The sequence below is a fragment of the Globicephala melas genome, chromosome 20 (genome assembly GCF_963455315.2).
Source record: "Globicephala melas chromosome 20, mGloMel1.2, whole genome shotgun sequence".
In the NCBI taxonomy this organism is placed as follows: domain Eukaryota; kingdom Metazoa; phylum Chordata; class Mammalia; order Artiodactyla; family Delphinidae; genus Globicephala; species Globicephala melas.
Window position 1 is genome coordinate 3106450 of NC_083333.1, and position 25276 is coordinate 3131725.

Consider the following 25276-nt stretch of genomic DNA (forward strand, 5'->3'; position numbering starts at 1 on the left):
GGTTTATCTTAATTGTAGTGGTTGTTACCTGATTGAATGCATCAGAACTATACACCAAAGAGTGAATTGGAATGCATATAAATTTATACTTCAAAAAAAAAAGTACAGGGCTTCCCTGGTGGCGCAGTGGTTGAGAGTCCGCCTGCCGATGCAGGGGACACGGGTTCGTGCCCCGGTCCGGGAAGATCCCACATGCCGCGGAGCGGTTGGGCCCGTGAGCCATGGCCGCTGAGCCTGCGCGTCCAGAGCCTGTGCTCCGCAACGGGAGAGGCCACAACAGTGAGAGGCCCGCGTACCGCAAAAAAAAAAAAAAAGTACATTAAGGGGATCAACTGTAAAGGCCCTCAAAGGACTTTTTCAAGGTAATGAAAATGTTCTGTATCTTAATTGTGGTTATGCTTGTGCGAATGCATACATTTGTCAAAACTCAAACTATATACTTACGGTGAGTGTATTTTATTGAATGTTAATTATACCCAAAGTTGATTTTTAAAAAGTATATCTACCATCTATGAAATCTACGTGCCATTTTACTAAAAGATAATTAGCATTTTCCTATCAAAACTGTTCCATAAATGTAACCTACAATGCAGAATTGGTGAAACTCCAAAACAAAACTGAAAAGAAATATTCTACATTTTCCATGTTAGAAGATAATCCATTAGTCACAACCAGTCTATCCTATTCTTAATTGCTTCAGTTAAACCTACATACTAAGGCCAGGTAAATTTTCTTAAAATGATTTTGAATGAATCATTCCTTTCTACAATTTTCTAATGGGTCCCAAACTGTGAAATCTTTTGTCTAACTGCTGTCTGTAATACGGTTCCCATTCCTTTTTACCTCTACTAAAGCCATATATAGGAAAGTAGAATAGGATGACAAAATCCAAGCTTGAATTCTGGCTCCAGGTATTAGCTGTGACCTGATATCTATAAAATGAGGAGATAACCTCTCTCAAGATTGTGAGGCTTGGATAAAATACTAAACAATCCATCAAAATACCCTTTCCCTTGGGCTTCCCTGGTGGCGCAGTGGTTGAGAGTCCGCCTACCGAGGCAGGGGACACGGGTTCATGCCCCGGTCCAGGAGGATCCCACATGCCGCGGAGCGGCTGGGCCCGTGAGCCATGGCTGCTGAGCCTGCGCTCCGCAACGGGAAAGGCCACAACAGTGAGAGGCCCGCGTACCACACACACACACACACACAAAAACCCTCTCCCTCTTCTACAAAGACCCATCCCCAAACATCCCAGAGCTTAATTTCCTTTACAAACACTTGTATTTACCACTTTTTTGTCACAATTTTTTCACACACATTCTCTTTTGACATACCAGTGTCCTTAGCACCTAGCAGTGTCTTACAGAAAGGCACTCAACAAATGATTTTCAAAAGGATAATGATGTCCTCCCTAGAGTAATAAGATTTTTAAGTTCAGGGATCAGGACCCATTATACTGTAGTATTTATAATATTATTTACATAGTTTTTATACGGAATGTGATTCTAAGTTCCAGCTGTGAAATGACAGAAATACCTTGCATTGATCTACCCCAGAAAATATTTTAAATTAGTGTTATTCAAAACGTGGTCTGCAAACTGAGGTCATTCGGGAAACTTTTACCATTCCACAACAAGGCAAGAAGTTGAGAATAAGACTTTAACCACTTTCATAAAAATTTAACATTGCCGTAACATCCAAGTATGTGATCAGTACATTTACAAACGTATCCATCTACAAAAGACTGGAAATTAAAAACAAACAAAAAGGTCACCAAAGGATGGTCTGAGACAGTTTTAATTGCTACATTATAAGTTAAATAAGATGGCAAGCACATTCAGCCACCATTATAACGTTTCTTAGAGAAAAGGAATTCCAAATTTCAATTAACCAACTTAAAAAACAAACGGGAATGTGATTTGCTATGCATAATTTCCCCTCCTCCTTCCCTTCCTAAAAGTAAACACTCTTGATATGTACCTAGAATAAAATGTAACAATGAGGCCTAACTGATGGCTGAGTCCAAGGAAAAAGGGCAGTTTTCTTTCCCTTTGATTTACCCTCTTCCCTCTCTTGTGGCTACCGTGTCTACATTTTAACTGGTTAAACTGGATCAGAAGAAGAGAAGAAAGAAACATGGTCAGGCCTATTTAGTTTTAGGCAGCAAAGGATCTAGCTTAGATGATCAAGATAAGATATCAGATAAGGATTTGGTTCATCTTTGTGATGTGTTCCCTATCTGTATCTTAGGAAGCAAGCAATATGGCAATAGGAAACTAGAGGGGAATGTGAAATTTGGGGATAAGATTCTAAACACAAGTACCTGACAATTCTAAAGAAGTCTGCAGAATAAGGTTAAGTAAATTTAAATTCATAAGGGACTAACATTTTGAGATGAGAGGAAACTCAAATTTTAAGAACAGCCAGATCCCACAGAAGGACAAACATTTTTATGCAGGAAAGAAACCAAGATTAGTGCCTTGAATTTGTACACATTAATCTGATAGTGGCAGGTGTAAGGCTTCATTTCTAGGGTCATGGCGATATCACCTCAAAATAGCCCAAGTGTGATGATAAGCTATTTGGCATCTACACTATTACATTTCATGCTATGATGTATTATAAAGCTGAGGAATTGGTGACTGCATCAAGCCCATTATTCTGGAATCCAATGTCTCTTTCCAGGTTCAGACCTAAGGATGAGAACACTTTGCAGTGAGAAGATAAAGTTGAATGAGGGGTGGGAGTCCATTACATAAAAATGAATCACCTCCCAGAAGTATCGTAGACAGAACATAACGGGATTATTGTAAAGCCAAAGATTATACAAGAAGGAACATTTTAAAAATTTGTTCCTATCTGGCCTCATTATATAGTGTATATATGTATACATATACATAATATATATGAAAACTGTAAATGTTAAGATAACTAGTGTTATTAGTATATTGCTTCACACTGAAGACTGTATGTATCGAGCTATTTCTAAAAGATGTTTATTTTCTTTAAGAGTGAAAAAAACAGCCACTGCATTCAGTAAAAAAGAAAGTCAATAGAGACATGATTGTTTTGGGGAAAAAAAATTTGTTCTTAAATACTTAGATTTTAAGAATCCTATGCGTTCAGTGGTGAATGATAAGGCATCTTCAGGAGTAGGTATGTACAAAGAAATCTATGGCCCAGATTCTGAAAAACGAACAAAACTTAAGTTTGAAAAGATGCTGATTTGAAAACAACTTCAAAACTTACAATCAAGACGGAACTGTTAAAAAAAAAAAGAGAAAGGGGAGGGAGGAAGACATCAGATTTTATTATGGTGGAAAAGACAATTAACTTACGAAGTAGCTTGAAGTTTTAAAAATGCAGCTAAATCTACAAAAGAGGTGGCTAGAGAAACACCATTAATGCAATATATCTATTTAAAATAATTTATGGCTTTCTTAGGATAAAGACCAACATCCTTAAATAGCCTACGAGGCTCTGCATTATCTGGTCATGGCCATCTGCTCTAGCCTCATCAAATGTCACTCTCCCTACTCTCTCTAGTCAGCGACTCTGGCCTCAAATGAGGTTATGTATAATATTCCCTTTATCGAGAATCACCTATTTGCTCACCCTCTATCCCCATTTTACTCCTATATTCATGTTTCAAATTTAAGCTCATTTCTTCAGGGAAGCCCTCACTGAACATCACTATTTCCAAATCCAACTCTCAAACAAGAGCTGATTCTCCTGCTTTATACACCCATAGTTTCCCTATGTGTACTTTTCTTTCCCAGCACTTATTTTATAATTATATTTATTATACAATTATGTCTTTTTCTCCTAAATGCCGTTAAGTTCCATACAGGCAAGGTCTTCATCTGTTTTGCTCATCATTATATCCCCTAGGACTTAGTATAGTGTCTGGAACATGGTACACTAAGGAAATGGGAATCCCAGAAAAAACTCCCAGACTTTGTTACAGTACAAAAAGATGATAAAAGGAAGATTACTAATTCAAAAGTTTAGGTTGTAATAACAACAACAAAAAGTGATGAAAGGTACTTTACCTTATCAACCTACTAAAAACATAGGTTTGAAAATATATCTAGTAGATGTTCTAGTTCAGTTACCTTTGGAGGGGATTTCTCCAGCTACTAACAGTGGACCAGGAACAGAAAATGATTAAGTGGAAATGCTTCTAATTTGACTACAGGAAATACTTTTGGAAGCAATTCCAATTTGGGAATCTTTTCATGATACCTTTCAGTCAGTGGAGATGCACTTAGAAGAGATATGACTAGAGAATTCCAAAACTGGTAGGATAAATAGCCCACGAGACACCCTGGGATCCTGCTAGAACAGAGAACTACAGAAAGATCAGAGATTTATACCAATAAACCATGGTGCTTGGTCAAAACTCCAAATAAATTCAAAACCCACAATGTATTGGCATGCCAGAAACAAGAGACGGAGAAGATAGAATATAAGGCATTATATCAGAAATTCTAAAAAGAAAATAAAGATATTTTAAATATACATAACCACACCAAAAGAGCAAGGAGAAAGATTAGGAAAAACCTGGAGACTAGCGGTCTGGTCACTAGACTATGTGAAAAACCTGGTCAAATAGTGTGAACACTATGAATTTCTAAAATTTGCTAATTGCTGTGGAGTTTTCAGAAGCCACTGTTCAAGAAAAGAAACAATCTTCATAGTTGGTGGGTGTTATGGTTGAGTTTTAAGGTTACAAATGCAATTCTGGTCTACTGTCACAAATGGATACCTTAAAGAAGTGAAAACCATGAAATGTCCCATGTTTCTTTTTTCTATCAGCTCCTTCCCCTAATAAATTTCTGCCATTATCTGCAACAAGTAAGACAAATATAGATCTAGAGTATAAAACACAAAAAAGATCCTGGGACACCAACTTTATTTTGCACAGACAATGCCAGGAATTTGGTTTTGTTTATAAGTCACTACAACTGTCATAAACAGGTCAGGCATTTGACTGTTCTAAGCTTTGGGCTGTAGTACTACAGAAATTTGGGGTATCTTGATATTCTCCTGGAACTCTGAGAATGAAATACATTGGGTTTGAGAGTGGAGACATTAAAACTGTGGAAGTACTAAAAGAACATGAGTTCCAGTGGAAGATATCCAGATAGTAGCTACTGAACAGACCCAGGATCCAATTAAACTGAACAAGATCTCTATGTTTGAGATGGTAAAGAATAAAAATATAGATGGAAATACCTTTTTGTATATGATTAAAGATTTTAATGTCTACTAATTAACGACATGGAACAACGAAGGTTTATTTTGTTCTCTCAGAGAATTTGCCCATAGATTTTACAAGTAAAGTTTTAAAATGCTGGCCTTATATACTGGTGTCCAGAGAACTTCTTACAATCCTATGTGATAAGTTTAGTAGACCTATTGGTCTACTAAACCAATTATGCCTAATCTGAGATGAGAAATACACTGAAGAAATTTAATAATATAGGGCCTTGGGGGTAAACTTAAAATGAAGCAATTTCTCAATTAACTTTAGTGACTCGGGGAGCAACAATGAGACATTCATAAAGATGGGGGCCGGAGGGGGTGGTTGAAGCACCTAGTACAGTAACTCAGTACCTCCTGGGCCTAAAGTGCCTCACTGGGTATTAAATAAGCATGGTCAGCTCCAACAGAGTTAGGTCTGTTTCAAAAAAAAAAAAAAAAAAAAATCTTGGGTGTTGAAATGACCAACTCACTGGTCCCAGCTAGATCCTAGAGAATGAAAAAGTTGTTTTTCAAAATTACAAGCAGGAATTCTATGCAACCCTCTGATGTTTCTGTGAGTTGGTTAACAATACCCCTGTTATAGTACTGGCCTAGCTATTGAACCCAATGGGTCAAAAGAAATATAATTATTGGGTGAGTGATTATTCAGAGAGAACTGACCAGTATAATCTATCTTCCTCACAACACACACTATAAAGGAAGTTCTGTAATATTTATCAAAGCCAGTGTCACAATGAGATAGTAGTAAGGTTTAGCAGTGATGAAGGTGGAACCCTGATGGGGAAGATGAAGAAAAGGGTCAAGTTTTCTTCTTCTTGGTTCATTCTTCCTTCTCACATGAGCCCTGAAAGACCTGGAGGGCAAACTATTAAGGTGTTTATGAGAAAAGAAGTGAGGATGTCAGGTCAGGCTCTGACTACAGCTTTATACTTTAAGTTAAAAAGGCCCTGAGGATCCCAAAAGCTCTGTCCAGGGTAGGTGAACAGCCAACGGTCTGGAATAGAAATTCAAGCAAAGAATAGAGAGGGCATGCGCTGGGAATATTCTCAGTCTTTTTAAACCTGTATTGTAAGGTATTCCTTGGGCAATAATAGATTAGGTAAAGATTTGGGAATGGACTATCAGTTTATTTACAAATCAAGATTGCCTAGATATGGAAATATAAATTACACTTCAGTTCTACAAGACTGCAAATACTGATATAAAAATTTTTAAATGCAATAAAAAAATTCCAGTAACAAAATAACCTAATTGAAAAGGTGAACTTAAAATAAAAGCAATTGAAAAATGATATCTTATACTAGTCACAAAAATGAGAAAGTATAAATGAAGCATCATTAAGTCAGTGTACATCCTATCTAAATTGGTAAGATATGATTTAAAACTTCAAGAGAAAAAGAAAAATCCATGTGGCAATTTTCCCAATTCCATTTGTTTTTAATCTAGTATTTTTAGTTCTACATTCTTCCTAAAAGTAGTCAATGAATAAACAAATACCACCCAAGTCCCTGTTTCTCTTTAGAATAATATTCAACTTTCTTTAGTTTACATATGAAACAATAAATAGAAGCATACTGTCGAGGAATGGAAGCATACTGTGTAGCCTAGGCAGATATTAGACTAGTCAGAACATTTAGGGATTAGTTCTGGGTAACACATGTGAAAACAGACAATAAGATTCCATCCAAAGGGCCAGGTTTCTGAAACTATCATGTGATAAACATATTTCAAATATAAACTAAAGTTAAGAATATTTTGCCTGAAAGATGTAAATAAGAGCAAGGACAAGATGGGAAAAAAAGAGACAGAGCCTCTCTCAGAATTGTAGATGATCACTTAGAAGAGATGTGATGTTGTGAAGCACCTGGCACAGCACCTAGCGTATACATTGAGTATTCCATAAAAAATGAGTCTCCATCATTCTTTAGATGAGGTAGTAGGATTAACACTAACTACAGAAGTTACAGAAACTTTGATTCAGAATGCAAGAAATTGGTAGTAGAGAAAAACAATAATGAACAGAACTGCCTTAGAAAACAGTGAGTTCCCAGCATTAGAGATATTCAAGAAGCTTAAGAACTGATTCTCTGCCAGGGATGCTACAGAAGAAGTAATCCCTGATTTGTGTATGAGTTTGGACCAACTGACATCTAAGGTTCATTCTAACTCTTTACAATATTGAGGTGATCACTAGGAAAATGATCTCTGTACTTTTTCCTCTTTCCTCAAGTATGTCACTTAATGTAAACTTATAGGTTATCTTACCTATGAGATTCTTGCTCTCCTTTCATTTTCTCTACTTTTGATAACATATCATCAACTTTAAATGTTTTCCTGGAAGAAACAGATAAACAAAATAATCACTTCTCAACTGGGAAAAACAAACAGATTACACTTTATTGTCACTATAATAGGCAAGTTGAAGATCTGATTTTATTTATAATAAGATAAATTATGGGATGGTTAGCCGTAACAATGAATACTATCGAGACAGTGTATGTTGTAATACAGCAAACAAGTCTTCAAGTCCCATCTCAAATGCTAACTTTTCCACGAAACCTTTTGTAATTATTCCCAAACCAGAGTGATTTTTCCCTACCTATGGCACTTGGTTTACATTTATTTTGACATTTAGTCTCCTAAATGTGAAACTTGCATAAATATTTTATTTCTACTAGATTACTAGCTCCTGAAGGGCAGAGATTTGTTTTCTTCAAGGAAAGCCACATAGTGCTTGGCATATTGCCTTATACTTGGTAGGTGTTCAAGCATTTGTTGGACTGAGCCAAACAAATGCAAATTATGTATATTTTGAAACACTCATATTTCCATTAAGTAACCTGACAAATATGGATATTCCATAGAACAAATATGAAGTTAGTAAAACACACTCAAAGATTAGCAGCAATGGCTAAAGTTAAGTATGTCATTTTAAAGAGATGGTTGTCACCATCATGAAAAAAATTTGAAGTTTAAAGGACATACCCATCAAATCATAACAAAATTATCAGCTTTTAACTTAACAACTTTAAGAGAAAAAAGTAATTTCCAATAAAACAGAAGCTTATATTAAGAATAATCACACACCTAGCAAGCAATTTAAGAATGAATGGATTCTAAAACAAGCCTCATCTTAGTTCTTAAGGTGCTCTACTATATACATTTTCTAGAAGCTGAAAGACTAGACCCATATATGTTAACTGGAAACAAATATTTCTATTTATACTCATATATTTTCTTCAAATTTAGAACTTGGAAAGATTCATGTATTCTTGTAAATTTTGAATTCAGATATTAGAAATTACTAATATGCTCATTCCTCAAAAACAGCTATTGTACTCAACTACTATAATAAAAATTATCAGTAGAGAAATGTTAATGTAAATATATTGTAGTAAAACACTGATAGGAAGAGCAGAATTGATACGATCTATATTTCAGGTGAATAAATAGCCTCCATTAACAAAAGATCTTTTTTATAAAAAAGCTTCTCTCTTTACCTTTAGAGTTACTGAAAACCTCAATATCAAAGTCTCACCCAATAAAGCATAGTAAGGAGTTCTTTATGAAGGATGGCAGGCAATACATTTTCAATCTCCATAGATAAGAGAGAAGAAAGAAGAAAAATGTAGGATTCTTTTAGGCTAGTTACAAAGAACTTTTCAGTATAAATACTGAAATGTACTACTGAGGAGGGTTGTAAAGTTACTGAAAACTTTTTAGAATAATATGTTTATCTTTGTGTAATGATTAAGAAGAAACCCTGTCTGTAGGAAGAAAAGTTAAGACTGTAGGTCACAAGGTTCACCTCTTCCAACTTTATGGAGTTGTACATAGGAAAACTGAATATTAACAACCATTTGAATAGATCATACAGGTAACCCAGCATTCCTTAGGAAAAACAAACTGTATAGGCAACTACATAAAAGCAGCCCCACCTCCCAACACCAAGTATTTGTTTCTTTAGAAAGGTACTGCTACCGTAGCTCAGATTTAACAAGGGAAATAGTTATCAAAAGGTCATCATAAAGGAGAATATTCTTAAAATTCAAGAAAATTTTTTGGGGAGGATTCAGAAACAGCTTACATAAAACCTACTAAAATGGATTCAATAAAAGATGCCGTTGTCCTCACCAGTATTTCCACTGTGCTAGTGTAGTGTCAGCCTACAGAATGTGAATACCTCTATGAAGTGCAACTAAAGTAAAAGGCAAGTTTAACAAATATATCAGATTTAATGTTACACCTGCTTATACAACTTCAAAAGGAGTGATAAGTGTACTCCAACAATGAATATTATGTTATTGTGTAACAGTACAAAAGGAGTTCCAAAAACATTCTAAGCAAAGGTATTGTACTAAAAGCAATTCTGTAAAAGCAGTTCCAAAAACATTTGGAACAAAGACTACTATCACTGGGCTGAATTCATCACCTTCCAAATTCACCAAGTACTTTGAAAAGGACAGCGCTCATTTGAAGATATTAAGTTGTAGCATAATTTGTTAAAAATCAGTCTTATTGTCTTATATACGCCAGGCATACAACAAAAGAATTAAGTGATTCCTAACGCATTTTTACACGGAAGTAAACTAAATGGAATGTATATGTTTCTTGGCTGGCAAACTGCTTCGAAACTGTCCCAAAGGACAATTTTTTACCTAAGGGGTACTAAATTAAGAAAGTTCATTTCTACTGCCATGCTTTTAAAATTGCCTCCACTCATTAGCAGACAACAGAAATGTATCCCACAATGAGGCAGTCAAATAGTCTAATAAACAAATATGATGTATATTTTTTAATCCACTTATGGATTAAACTCAAATTTATTCTGAAAACACTTTATCACTTTAAAATTAAAATCGGGGGCTTCCCTGGTGGCGCAGTGGTTGAGTCCGCCTGCCGATGCAGGGGACACAGGTTCGTGCCCCGGTCTGGGAAGATCCCACATGCCGCGGAGCAGCTGGGCCAGTGAGCCATGGCCGCTGAGCCTGCACGTCCGGAGCCTGTGCTCCGCGACGGGAGAGGCCACAACAGTGAGAGGTCCGCGTACCGCAGAAAAACAAAAACAAAAACCGGGCAGCATTCTAGATGATAACTGAAGTACTTAAAAAAATTTTTTTTTGGCCGCACCTCAACATGTAGGATCTGAGTTCCCTGACCAGGGATTGAACCTGCGCCCCCTGCAGTGGAGCCTGTGCTCCGCGACGGGAGAGGCCACAACAGTGAGAGGCCCGCGTACAGCAAAAAAAAAAATATATACATACTAAAAGAAAAAGTTTACTACTTAATCAAATTCTCCTAGTTTTATAGAGTAAATCAAGGGTCTGCAAATTATGGACCATCGGCCAAATCCAGGCTGCTGTCTGTTTCTGCACAGCCCATGAGCTAAGAATGGTTTTTACAGATAAAACATTTGCAAGTGATTTGATAACAGAGAATACTAACTCTAAATCCCAATTAAGCTAAATGTTATCCCTCCCACCCCACCCCGAAAAAATAAAAGAATCCCACATTTCTCACTAGTAGGCACATATTACAAAACACTGTACTCCCTGGCTCCAGTGGTTAGGACTTGGCGCCCTCACTGCCAGGGCCAAGGTTCAATCCCTGGTCAGGGAACTAAGATCCCAAAAGCTGCACAGCAACCACCCCCCACCACCACCAAAAAAAAAAAAAAAAAAGAAAAGAAAAAAAAAAGAAAACACTGCACTCAATTATTATGTTTTGAATTTCATCAATAAAAAAATTTGTTGATATTCATTTTCTCTTTTTGTGTAAGTACCTACATACTACGTAATATCCTCAATTCCGTTTCCTGGACCACAAAGCCTAAAGTATTTACTATCTGGTCCTTTAGAGAAAAAGTTTCCTGAATCCTGGCATACAGCAGACAGGTAAAGAGCTGACATAATTCTGCTGCCTAATCCATCACCTTCTTCCTAGTTATTTAGGCACCTGGCAGGTTTCACCCGTTAAATGCAACGCGCGCGCGCTCTTTCTCTCTCTCTATTCAGAAAGATTACCAGATGACAAATAGTTGTAACATTTCAATCCTTCAAAAATACATCTAGATATATCTACAAAGCTAAACTATGTCTCGCTGTAAAAAACGCGGTGCTTATTTAATAACCAGTAGGAGTCTCCAAAGGAGTTTAGTTTCAAAGTTTACTGAAAAGCTTAATGGTTTTACAAAGTCAAGACTATAACAATACCAAATGCTTAGTAGAGGTTCTCTCCTTTAAATTTAAAGTTCTTCACTTGATATGCTCAGTAAATAATCATGGGTGCAGAACAAGAAACTACCATTCTATAATTATATATGGTTAAATGTTACAAAGCAAAAACAAGCTCTCTGACACCTTCAGATTCCACTTTAAGACTAGGCGATTAAGATTAAGAAATTTTTAAAGACATTCCTCCTACTGACTTCAAAAGTATTTCCCTTTTAATAAGACAACCACCAAAGATATAAAATGAGACTTTCTGAACCTATCATCATAGAAGTGAATTCTTTATTGTTAAGAACATATAAGAAATATTCAGACATTAACTGTTAAATTTATGTATCAAAGATAATTCCCATGAGCCCTTTAGTAAATATTTAAATCCTCAACTTCTACCAAACTTGAAAATAACTATTAGCACAGAGTAAAAAAATTAGTCAGTAAAATCACTTCATTTACTCCACTACCAAATCATTTGTTAGGAAAAAACTGGCGATCAACTGGGATTTACAAAAATGATACTATTAAAAATCACTTTGCAACCAATTCACTCTTTCACCTCAGTTTTCATATTTAATCTTTCAGTAGAAATCATACTTTAAAACAAAATTTTAACATGGTTTGAACAACTTGAAATAAGATTCATAAAATGTACCTTTTGATGTTTGTTCTGGAGTTTCGATGAGACATGTAAGTAAGAGTTCTATGCAAAAATATTGGCTATAAAAAAAGTTAAAATATTAAAATTAAATAGGTGAAATTCTAGGAAAAAAATAATACCAGTAAATTTTGTTGATTACTTACCGCTATAAGATTTCGCGTTCGAAGAAACCTATAGATCTGCGTTGGTTCTAGGTAACAGAAACAAAATCCAAAGTTATCTAAATTTACTCATACTTAAGTTGTTAAGAAAATACCAACCCAGCCCATGTTATAACCAATATAAACCAATAACCTATTAGTGAAACTATGTAGTGAATATTTACATCAAGAAAATAAGTATGCACAATTAGATCAAAAGACATTCAATATATAGCATACATTCACAAAATGCATCTACATTTACTTTAAAGTTTCTCTACAATCTAGTTCTTAAACCTTGCATTTCTAAGGCAGCTATTTTTAAACCAGTCTGTATGCAGAACTGAAAAGAAGCAGTTACATTCATTTAACTTAGTTAATTTAAACTATTTATACCCTATCTACTTCTAAAAAGTAGCTAAAATGAGGTAGTTGGATTCAGTAAAAGAACTCTTTATTGAAGCCAAATAACAAAATAAAATGTTCACTTTTTAACTGGTCTTCCGTACAGTAGTCAGCCGAAATGGAATAAAACCGTTACCTTGATAGATGTCCTAATACAGATATAATCAAAGTGAAATCCAAGACGTAAGTTAGCTAAAATTTTCGATGAATATTGCTAGTTATAGTTCAAGTTTCTATTTTGCTCAGTGTAAATATTACCTCAGTATGTAAATACTACCTCAACACATATTTTTAAAGTAACAGATTCCCAAAGTGTTTTTAATGCTGTTTAGTTAAAATCTTGTTATAAAGGACTTAGGTTACAGATAGAAAGTATTTTATATACAAGTGCCATAATACCAGGTACATTAATGACCTGTTAGTATTATGTTTCTTTAAATAAAGCAGTATAAAAATGACCTAATATGACTAACTATATTAGTAAATACATCAAAGCATATAAACTTCTCAGAAACTAAGATCAATATTAGAGAAGAATCAAGTTGTTTTGTGACCATATCTAACTCTTAATGACAGTTCATCTCTCTAAAGTAGACTCATCGAAAAAGCAAAACAGCTAAAACTTTCTTGCAGGATTTGTCTTCTCACAACATTTAGAAAGAATTTTTTAAATTTCCACTTAATCTTCAGTTAGTTTAGTTTCAAATAAACTAAAAGGAGATGAGATGTTTTAGAAAGGCTGCAAACATGTATGTTTACTGTCATCACTGTGCTTTAGTTCTCCACCATTATTTCCAACTGAAAGCCTCTCCAGATTTCTGAAAGTATATTGGGCAAACGCTAGAATAATGTGAATCTTTCTCAAGCAGGTTCAATACTAATTTCAATAAAACCCGAAATTCCTTGTATTAAATTCCAATTAGAATTTCATGAAGCACTAATGAGAGAGAATGAAAGAAGGGTATTAAACAACGTAATACATCTTTCCAAGAACAGCTGATACCATGCCCTTAACATATGCTACAAAAAAATTGTAAATAAAGACATTGAGTGGTAGAGCTGAGTTTATTCAAGTCTCTGTAAGATATCTAGCTATTAAAGGTCATCCAAATTACAACATCCGTACAAAAGCAAAGAGGAAAACAATCAGGATGTAATATTCATTAAAGAACAGTTCAGATTACTCATAGTCATGACATTTCTTATATATTCTATTGTTTCTTTCCAGACACCTTGCCCCCCTTCCCAAATTAAGTCGTAGCTTTGCCCTCCAAACAGACCTTAAAAACAGAAACTGACAACAGAAAATGGCCCGAAATTAAGACAACTACAAACGGGCAGAATTCCGAAATCGTCTAGAGAGAAATAAGATGCTTAAACACTGCCTGTCTCAGTTTACGTACCCATGAAACGGGTGGAAAGATGTGAAAGGTGCAGAGCATCAAAAGGTGCCATGTTAATGCACCAAGTTAGTGCGAAGGCATTTCAGACTAATGACAATTTGGTCGATTTTACTGCACTCCTCTCTTCACGGGCTTAATTTTGCTCCTCTAAACCTACAACCGACAGCCTTGTACTTCTATAGTACGGAAGGCATGAAAGAAAGCAAGAACTAGTCCTGAGATCTGACGGTAGATCCAACTGTACAGTCCAACTGTGACCTCCCCACCTAAAAAGCAGCCTGCTCTCCACGCGGGGCCCCACGCCTCAGCTCGCGTGTAAATCTTCGGGGAGGCACGAACCTCACCTGGACCCCCTAGTCCACCTCCCCCAAAGGCCCTAGACTTCGGGCCCCCTCGAGCCGTAACCCCGGAAGGCGGAACGGCCCCCTCAATTTCGCCCTCCACTCCCGAATCAAACCGACTACCGGTGAGGAAGGGGGTCCCAGCACGAGTGTCCCGGCCCCCTAACGCTGCAAGAGTGGGGATTCCTGCCCTCAAAGCCTTCATCACACTCACTCTCAAAGGCCTGGAGGAAAAGCTCGTGGTCAGCCTGGACGTGCTCCATTTTCGGCTTCTTCACCGGTAACACCGCGGCCCCCGCCGCTGCCGCCACGGAGGAGGAGGAGGAGGCCGAGTAACTGCCGCCGCCTCCACAGCCCCCGCCGCTGGATTTGCCGCCCGACGCCGTCGCCGCCGCCACCGCCGCCGAACCCCCGAAGCCGCCTCCCCCGGACCCCGCGCTGGGCCCCGAGCCGCCCCCTCCCCCACCGCCGTGCTTCTGAGGCGCCATCGCGGTTCCTGCCTCCTCCCCCCGCCAGCTACCCGCCGGGCGGCCCCGGAGAGTAAGCGCCGGCAATACCAACCGCTCGCCCCAGCAGGCTCCGGCGGACCGAGGGGGGAAGGAGGAGAGAGGGGAGGAGAGGGGAAGGGAAGGGAGGAGGAGAGGAGGGAAGGAGGGAGGAAAAAAAAGTGTCTCCTCCTGAGAGCCCCGCTCCGCTCGGGAGACCGCTCACCCTAGCCTGGCCTCGCTCCGCCCACTTCCCCCGCCCGGCGCTCTGATTGGCCGGCGGGAGCGCGCGCCGCCCGGCCGCCCAGCCTGTTGGCCCGCGGATTCCCCCGTCAGTCACGCGGAGGCGCTTCTCGCGGAGGCGCGGCTTGGTTGGCCCGTGCGCGCTGCCGATCGCGGGCCCGGCCGCCTCTTTGAACTGAATTCGCGGGAAAATTAGGGGTCGGAGCGGCCTTCCTGCTGGCCCCGGTGCATTGTGGGGAGAGAGGGACCCAGCGAGCGGCTTAGGGAGCCGTTTCTCGCCTTATGAGCGTCGTCAGTCGCCGCCCCCGTGGGATACAGGACCCCTGAGGAGAGGCGGGCCGCTGAGGAACGGGGAGGCGGGTGCTGGGGGGTCGAGGGGCTTGTTAAATGAACTGAGATCCATGCCGGATCATCGAGTCTCTAACTTCACAGAAAGGGGCCTGCCTGGGGGTTGGTCGGGTCGCTTCTGGTCTGAGGGGCTCTCAGGGCGAGGATCTGTTCCCCGGTCCCCTCGCCACCACGTGCCTCAAGCCACCCTTGGCCGAATCCCACCCAGCGAGCCCTAGAGAGGACTGGGGGCAGCCAACGGGTTGCGGCTGCTGCTCTCGGACGCCGCTGGGCTCCACCAAAGGGAGCGATTTCTAGGGAGCAGGAATGTCCTATCAAATGAGGAAAAGGATTTTCTGTAGGTGCGGTGAGGCATCAGGATCGTTACTGAGAGCGGTTGTGGCTTCTCAACGTGTTGGAAGCAAAACTTAGGTTTTTGATTCCCGGACACCACAGGAGTGGCCAGAGGGACAAACTGGATGATTTCTTAGAAGCACCTACACCCATCTAGAGAACCTGCCCATTTTGCGCTCAAAAACTGGAGAGGGGATCCGGTGTTTTAGCCGGTCTCGCTTAAAAAGAGAGATGCATAGGCCCGGACGGGTTTGGAGTTGAGCTAATACTCTTCAAGATTTGAATTTCAGGTCGGACAAGATGATCTCTAAGGATGTTCTTCCAAATCAAATCCTGTAATCTTGTGTTACATTAAAATGAAACATTATCTTCAAAAATTCCAATCTGTAAACAGAGCCGTTTCATACTTTCAATAATATTTTTTAAATGCCTGCTTTGAGCCCTTTATAGTTCACTTCAAAACGCTGTTTACAAAGCAAGCATCTTTGGAATGGTTATTTAAATAACCAAAGTGCTGATTTTACAATGCATTTGCTACATAAGAAAGTGAGCTCTACAAATGATGCCTTGTAGTATAAAATTTGGCATTTCAGTAACACATCTGAAATTAAGTATACCTGTTGCTGATTTTTAAGTACAGTCTATATTTTTAGTCAGACAAAAAGTTCAGAATGCTCTCTTGTTTGTTATACTGTTCTGTACTCAATATTTAAAAAAACATTCCCCCCTACCAAGAAAAAAAAGAAGAGGTTTTGTTTTGTTCTTTAGATTTGTCAAATAAGCCTTCTCTGATTAGTGCCACCCCTAGAGGCTTGTGGGGTGTTAGATCTTGCTAAACTGCTCATCTTTAGCTTTACAGGGTTAGAAAATGAAGTTTCATCAATTCAGTCAAGGTCTGGAGAACTAAAGCGCACTAAGCAAAATCACAAGATATCAAATTATAAACCAGAATGCTAATTTATTAATTAACAGTAAATATAACTGGCAGAATTACCAGTCTTCGTCGTTTATACAGGGTTCTTCTTTGGGGTGAAGGGAGGGTGGAGATACAGGTACAGTCAAAGAAAAAGACTGAGTCACAGGTTATCATAAATCTTTGATGAACAGAAAAATGGAGCCAAAGGAGTTGGGATGTTCTTAAAGGGTATTTCCTTTAGGAATGCCATGGTAGCGTTCTAGGCTTCAGCATGGACATGGTTTTAACGTACAGTCGCTTACCAGCACTGGTCATGAGAATCAAACCCATCCATTCTATGGGAGGGGCATAGTAACAAATTCTCCCTTTTTGTATTCTTCTTTGTGGAGAATGTATGTAGAACACTAAAAAAAATCCTTATACCCTAGGACAAATTAGAATTAATTGAGGGGTTTTCTTGGTTACATTACAGTATTCTTAATCAGACTCTGTCCTATAGGTAAAATGTCTGTATATCACCTCAGTATTGGTCACTTCTGTGGCCAGCTTATTTATTTTGTGTTGTTATTTTTAAGTTTGGTGTGGTAACAGTTTTTGAGACTTTCAATGCCAATTCACTGTCAAAGACAGGTGTATGTTTAGTCCCCTAACTCACACTGAATTTGAATTGCTTTCCAGGGTTTTGTTTGTTTCTGCCTTCATGCATATTTGGAATTGGTAAACTCCTAAAAAGCAAAGGCCACTGTTCATTTCTTTTATATTTCCTAGCACAGGACTAAATATACGTGCAAGGAAAGAAGAAGAGCAATCGTTTTGACCTTTATAGTTGTGAGTATGCTTTTATGTATATTACCTCACTTTGTCATAATGATCCTATGAAATTGGCACTATTTTCATTTTACAGAAGAGAACATAGTCTCAGAGAGGTTAAGTGATTTGCTCATTTAGCGGCAGAGCTGTGAGTTGGACCCAGGTTTTTTTGTTTTGTTTTTGGTTTTGGCTACACCATGCAGCATACGGGATCTTAGTTCCCTGACCAGGGATCGAATCCGTGCCCCCTGCATTGGGAGCACGGAGTCTTAACCACTTCCCTGGACCTCCAGGGAAGTCTCTGGACCCAGGTTTTTAAAATTCAATTTCTATGCACTTTTGCAATCAGAATAAAGTTATCTTTAGTACCTCAAGTTGACTGTTAAGTATGTTTTAAAAACTGAGGACTACTTAGCTTCTCTTACCAAAAAAAAATCATTTTTTACTCCTTCCTGTTGTGCCCTTTTTCATCAATGTCCCCACTTGGCCTTACACAGACTTCTGTGCTGGGATTTTTAACCTTTCTTGTGCCATGGACCCCTTTGGCAGTCTGATGAAGCCTATGAAATGTTTGTTTTGTAAATGCACAAATATAAAATGTATTGGATTATAAGGGAAACCAAAAAAGTTGTGATGTGTTAATATAGGTGCTTCTTTTTAAATTTACTAAATAAGATCTAGCAGCAGGTCAGTCTTATGACTATCATAATTTCAAAGCAGTGATGAGGGCAAATAATATTTTGAGGTAACTGCAAGAAGTGTAATGTGATATGAAAATATCTGTAACTTCTCTTGGAAACAAAGCCGCAGGCATTGCTAACACTACTGTGATTTGTTACCTATATTAGTTGAAGGAAATGCTAAATTTCAGTAAGAGGTTAATGTACATAAAGATGTAATTTATTTTCTCCTCTGAATTCGGAGACTCCCTGAATTTGATACAGATTTACAACTTGGTGTCACAGCATCAAGTCTTTTTCTTTCTACTTGGCTGTAAGCTCTTGGGGGCAGGGATGATGGGTGATTTGTTTTAGCAACTGAGGTGTCTGTCACTGTGCCTGGCATAGAATAGGGGCTCATCCAATGAGTTTTGATAAATAGGAATGGACACCAGTGCATAAATATAAATACTGATAATAATAATTAAGTACTTACTATGTGCCAGGCAGTATTTTAAGCTTTTAACAATTCCAACTCATTCAGACCTCCCACCAACCCTCTGATGCTGGTAACTATTATTTTTCCCATTTTATAGATGAAGAAACAAAGGCAAGCCTTGTTAAGTAACTTGCACAAGATAAGTAATGGAGCTGGTATTCTAACCCAAACAATCTGCTTCCAGAACCCTCACTCTTGACCATCATGCCATGAAACTGGAGAGCTTTAGAGATATAAAATATTGCACGTGTCATTTCTAGGTCAAGAAAGATTAGTAAATATTGCCTCTGATGCACTGGAATGAATGATCATCAGTATTGAATGCATTTGCTGAAAAATAACCTAGGTGTCAGTTTTCCTTTTTACTTGTATAGTGTCTTTCTATCCTCCATCCACTCCCATCACCTTAAGATTAAGCACTGAGTCTAAGCCAACAAAAGCTATATCAGAAAAAAATATATGTTTAAGTCTTGCTTTGAGGGAACTGAAGTTATATTTGCTGATAAATTATTGGAGAGATATAATCAAATTTGATTTTTTAAAAGGAACAGCCTCCAAAGTAAAAATACTAATAACCTACTAATAAAAGTTAGTGTGAAAGAACAATTTTTTAAGAGTTCTATTTGAAATCTAAAATCAAAAGCTTGCACATTTTTGTTTCCTTTGTCTAGAAAAGAAAAACATGAGAACCATGGAACGTTCACTGTGTATTATGGGGTTTTCATAATAAACCCCTGATTTTTGTGTGTGTGTTTATCTAGGTTTAATAGGATATAATAAGGGCGCTAGGAAGGCATAGTTAGAACCCCTGAAACAAAAAGAAACTTGACACTAATAACTTGAGGGAGGAAAAACCACCTGAGACAAATTGGAAATATCTAAACCTGAATTTTGGGAGGCCTACATTTGGAGATAGCTACTATGCCCATTTTTAAAACTATAGGACAGGGGGTTTTATCTTTAATTTTAAACAAAGGCAGGAGTGAATTGATATTTATTGAGCATTCTATCCATACAACAATCATAAACAGTTATGTTATTTACTATTGTTAGCCTCTCACACACGAGTAACTGAATCTCAGAGAGATTCAGTAACTCTCTCCCCATCTCACAGCTTTTAAGTGGGTGAGCTGAGATTTGAACCCAGTTACAGGGGACTCAAAACCCCATGTGTTTTTCAGTACAACAAAGGTATCTAGGAAGCATTTTGGAAGCCCCAGAGTTTCTAAAAGCTACCTCAAGGGAAACAGTGTGGACTCTGCTTCCCCTTTCGTTCATCTTCAATCAGAGCTGTTCTGCTTTTATGTGTTGTATAATTTGTTTGAAGATAATGGATCTACTTGCTGAAAAAATATTTTTTGAAAACCATCGCATTACACTCAGCTACCTTCCCAAACCTGATAATGAGAAACAATGAGCTAAAATGACACTAAAAATGTATTCTGGGCTATACTCACCTCAAAATTTGACACCATTAAAAACAAGAGTATGCTAAGAGTAATGAAGATTACTTTAATAGTAATGAAATATAGATGAAAAAAATCTGTGCATATCTCATGCATGCCCTGCCCAGAAAAAAAAAATTCAGCCTTGCTGTTGTTACCTCTTATCTTTGTGTGAACTGATTGTTTCCAAACTAAATGTTTCCTTCATTTACTGAGGAAAAAGAGCATTACTATGTCACCATTCTTCATAAATAATATCAAGAAAACTAGGTATTATACCACTTCCATAATAATGGTATAGTCTGGATTTCCATTTAAAGTTTATAAGTTAACCTTCATTTTACAATTGCTGATTACTACTTTTAATCAGAACAAATTAAGAGATACAGGTCTTTATTTTTAGCTAGTTGTTGTTTTACAAATATTGTTCTTCTTTCCATGATATGGTTTTTGTTTGAAGGATACATTTAGCAATTACTGTTTATAAATTAATTTATTATATGAAAACAAATTTTATAGCTAGAGGAGACTTAGATAGTATCTAGCTTAAGCCTCTTTTTATTTATTTATTTATTTATTTATTTATTTAACATCTTTATTGGAGTATAATTGCTTTACAATGGTGTGTTAGTTTCTGGTTTACAACAAAATTAATCAGTTATATATATACATATGTTCCCATATCTCTTCCCTCTTGCGTCTCCCTCCCTCCCACCCTCCCTATCCCACCCCTCCAGGCGATCACAAAGTTAAGCCTCTTTTCATACACCTGAGGAAACTGAGTTCCACAGTTTAATTTGCCAAGATCACACAGGAGGTTTAAGTATATGCTGAGAGAGAATCTATAGGGCTAAATATTTGTGGAAAAGCTGCCTCTTAGCTTCTACATTCAGTATTCTTTAGGATGTTTTTTATGTACTTCATAAAAAAAAAGTCCTCATCCATCTTACTCTACTCAGAATTTTATTTCTGCTTGCACACTATTCAGTGGAACTAGACCCTGGGGAAACATTGCTATTATTCCTGGTTGAACTACTTTTTTTCTTCATATTCATGGCTTCCTACAATAACTTATTCACGTGACTAATTTGAGAAAGTTGCCACCCTCATGATTGAGCTGAATAAGAGAGGTGTACTGAAGAGACCACAGAGTGCTTTAGCAGCTGTTTTTGATAGAACAACACAGACCTTACATGTTGCCACTGGGATAGTACTCTCCGTGCCTGGAAAAAATTCCTTGAGATCATAAGCATTTGACATAGATTTCAGAATTCTGTAACCATTTTCTATCACAGAGGCATTGTAAGTGATGAGAGAGAGCGATTGGGGGAGTAGGACTTCAACTTCATATCAAGATAAATTGTTTCTGTACTTTTAGTGTATCAGGGTCAAAATTAACACGCAGAGGCGAATTTTAATTTCGTTGGGCTTTCTTCAGAGAGTATTCTTCTAAGAGAGTTTTCTTAATAGGAGAGACATGCTTCTGGCTCTATTTCTATTTTTGAAATCTATGTTTTTCCTCAAGTTCCACTTTGCAATAAACTTAGGAGAAAGAACATTATACTTATCAATCAAGACTTGACTTGGTCATTATTTCACAGTGTGAGTTTGAGAAAGTTATTTAAGTTCTCTGGTCTTTCTTTTCTCAAATATAAAATTAAGGATTGATTTAGACCAGTGAATTTTGTCCATAACAGAATCCCTGGAAGTTGAACGTAGATCATGTGTAATGTGGAAAATCATGTTCAACATTATAATTTTATTTTTGGAAAGCAAAAACAAAGCTATCTGCAGTTTTTACCCTATAATCAGTGAAAATAAAGTTCTTTATCAGTGGGTACATGAAGAGGTAGACAGTTTTCCATATATCAGTGTTCTTAAGGCACATCTCCCTAGAAAGATAGACATGGGTTACAGGGGTAGGGGAATAGGAATTTTTTAAAAAATCAAATTAGATATTGAGGAAAAAAAATCAAGAAACACTGATATAGGTTATTGTTAAAGTTATCCCCGTTCTTTAATTCCAAGAAAATCACAGAAATCACCTTCTAGTGTGCTATACCAAAGTTAAATTCAAAAAAAAAAAGTTAAATTCATCCTAATGTTCCTTTTCTGTAAAAATCATAAAACTTGGGTTCTATTTTTGGTTCCTGAATGATGAATAAACAAAAGGCAAATAGTGTTATCTTTTCTCCAATGGAGCAAAAAAGGGTTACAAATTCAGCTCAAAACATGTCAAATGATGTAGAAGAGTGCCCGGTAAGAAGGTGAACTGTACAATATTTAGAATGGGAAATGAAAAAGGAAAGTTTATATTGTACTTATCATCCAAGAATATAAAAATCCTCTTTCACAGAGTAAGACAAAAATATCTGAAAAAATGCTGAGGATACAGAAGGATCTGAGCAGTCTGAATTGCCCACAGACAGGAATGTTAAAAAATAAGCTGTTAGGCGTTTTAAAAAATATTCAATAATTTATTCAACCAATCTTCTATCAATTCTGTGTTACACTATGGTAAGAAGAAAAAAAAGGCCTGTATAAATTGCTTTTGGGAATTTGTTAAATCTTTTTGTTTTTAATTACCTTTACTTCTTTTTATTTTTAAATTAATTAATTTTTTGGCTGTGTTAGGTCTGTGTTGCTGCGCACAAGCTTTCTCTAGTTGTGGCGAGCGGGGGCTACTCTTCGTTGGGGTGCTCAGGCTTCTCATTGCAGTGGCTTCTCTTGTTGCAGAGCACGGGCTCCAGGCGCACAGGCTTCGGTAGTTGCAGCACGCAGGGCTCAGTAGTTGCAGCACACGAGCTCAGTAGTTGTGGCACGTGGGCTCTAGGGCATGCGGGCTTAGTTGCCCCATGATGGCATGTGCAATCTTCCCGGACCAGAGATGGAACACATGTCCTCTGCATTGGCAGGCAAATTCTTTTTTTTTTTTTTTGCAGTATGTGGGCCTCTCACTGTTGTGGTCTCTCCCGTTGCGGAGCACAGGCTCTGGATGCGCCAGCTCAACGGCCATGGCTCATGCGCCCAGCCGCTCCACGGCATGTGGGATCTTCCTGGACCGGGGCACGAACCCATGTCCCCTGCATCGGCAGGCGGACTCTCAGCCACTGCGCCACCAGGGAAGCCCTGGCAGGCAAATTCTTAACCACTGTGCCACCAGGGAAGTCCCCAGTCTTTTTTTCAGGGCCCCAAATGGTCAATTATTTGTAATGTTCAATGGATGTTTCAATAATACGGATATTTTCTGTTGTGTCCAAAGTTAATCATCTAGGGAATTCCCTGGCTGTCCAGTGGTTAGGACTCAATGCTTTCACTGCAGGGGCCTGGGTTCAATCTCTGGTCGGGGAACTAAGATCCCCGGAAGCCACTTGTGGCAAAAAAAAAGAGAAAGAAAAGAAAGAAAGAAAAAGAAAACACACACACACACACAAAGTTAATCATCTGTGTCTGTCTACCTATCAATCCATCTATCATCATCCAAGATACCACATTACTTTTGGTCCTCATGCTCCTTAGTCTCCTCTGGTCTGTGGCCTGTGACAGCTTTCAGACTTCCCTTGTTTTTGATGACCTTGACAGTTTTAAAGAGTACTTGTATTTTGTATAATGTTCCTCAGTTTGGACTTGTCTGATGTTTTTCTAATAGAGTGGGGTTATGGGTCTTGGGGAGGAAGATCCCAGAGATGAAGTGCCATTTTCTTCACTTCATATCCAGGGTACCTGCGATCAACATCATTGTCATTGATGATGATGTTAACCTTAGCCATCAGAACAACTAAGTATTTCACAGTCTTCTCCATTCTACTCTTTGGAAGCAAGTCCCCACGTGAAGCCCACACTCAGGTGTGGTGATAGAAGTTGTGGTGGTGAATTAAGCTCCACTTCCTTGATGGGGGAGTAGCTTTGTAAGTTATTTACAATTCCTCTGTATAGAAGACTTTTCTCCCTCATTTTTGTATTTATTCAATCATTTATTTATGGATATTTACTTGGATACTTTGGGCTATATCCAGTACTACATCATTTAATTTGTTGTTCAGATCGTTGCTGCTTTGGCCATTGGGGAGATCTGCCCCTTTGACGTAGCACCATCATTTGTGTTTTGCTTTTAGCAATTTCTTACTTGCTTGTACTATGACAAGTGCCAGCCTCATCTTGTATATTCCCCTACCCCAGTCCTAGAGCAGCCATTTCTCCAAGCAGCTCTGGTTCCTTTCATTATGATAAAATGATGGAGAAACCAAGATGTGGGTGCTGGGTGTGCTCATAGCTTCTGAGGTGTCATGTCTTCTAGGCCCTCTCAGTGGATAGGATATATGTGTATGTATTCTAGCACGTGCATACACACAAATCTGTAATTATTTCTGCCTGTCATCTCTATTACATTAAGCTAAACTTGAGTTTGTACTGATGTCTCTGACTCTATTTCTTTTAATATTTGCTTTTCAATAGTAGTAGTCACGTTCTTTTCAATCTCTCTCCCTTTCCTGAGTACTTACCCTAAGAAGCCTCAGATGGTGCTGTTAATATAATTACTTATGTGTTTAACAGGTATTACCACCTTTTTTCTTTTGCAACATGCAGGTTTTAATTTATTTTTTAATTGAGATATAATTGACATATAACATTATATTCATTTTTTAAATAAATCTTTATTGGAGTATAATTGTTTCACAATACTGTGTTAGTTTCTGTTGCACAACAAAGCAAATCAGCCATATGATGGAGAAAGAACTAATTTCATTTTCCCAGGAAACTTGAAATGTTACAGAGGAGAGAGATGACAACCAAATCCCCCAGTAAAAGGAAGGGTGGCACGGCTCATTGCCCTTCCCAGCAAACACTGAGAGAAAGAGGCAGTGGGGACAGCAAACTAGTTGAAGGTCTACTTCTCAGTTATCCTTCCTCTTTCCTGGCAGAGCTCACTCTCCAGACTGGGGGCTTTCTCTTTACTTTAACGTGAGTCCCCATCATAAGGGGCATGTTTCAGGTTTCTCACGTTAAGGGCTCCTGGAAAATTGTAGTATCAGTTATATCTTTCTGATTCTAATTATGTTTCTTATATACTCAATTATATACTCAAGAGTTCCTTT

General features: G+C 38.1%; 1 protein-coding gene across 2 annotated transcripts in view; it reads right to left on the reverse strand.

Annotated features, from left to right (window-relative positions):
• SUZ12 (SUZ12 polycomb repressive complex 2 subunit) overlaps nucleotides 1-15176 on the reverse strand; it is a 39582-nt gene extending 24406 nt beyond the window's left edge. Inside the window, exons 1-5 of one of the 2 annotated variants that reach the window (XM_060289933.1) lie at nucleotides 15004-15176; nucleotides 14657-14743; nucleotides 12297-12343; nucleotides 12148-12212; nucleotides 7534-7602 (exon numbers count right to left, since the gene is read on the reverse strand). In XM_060289933.1, the coding sequence (XP_060145916.1) occupies nucleotides 7534-7602; nucleotides 12148-12212; nucleotides 12297-12343; nucleotides 14657-14705 (230 nt within the window). In that variant the 5' untranslated portion in view covers nucleotides 14706-14743; nucleotides 15004-15176. Of the gene's footprint in view, nucleotides 1-7533; nucleotides 7603-12147; nucleotides 12213-12296; nucleotides 12344-14656 lie in introns of both variants that reach the window. The other variant, XM_030862112.3, reaches the window with a different exon arrangement.
• Nucleotides 15177-25276: the final 10100 nt, after the last annotated feature.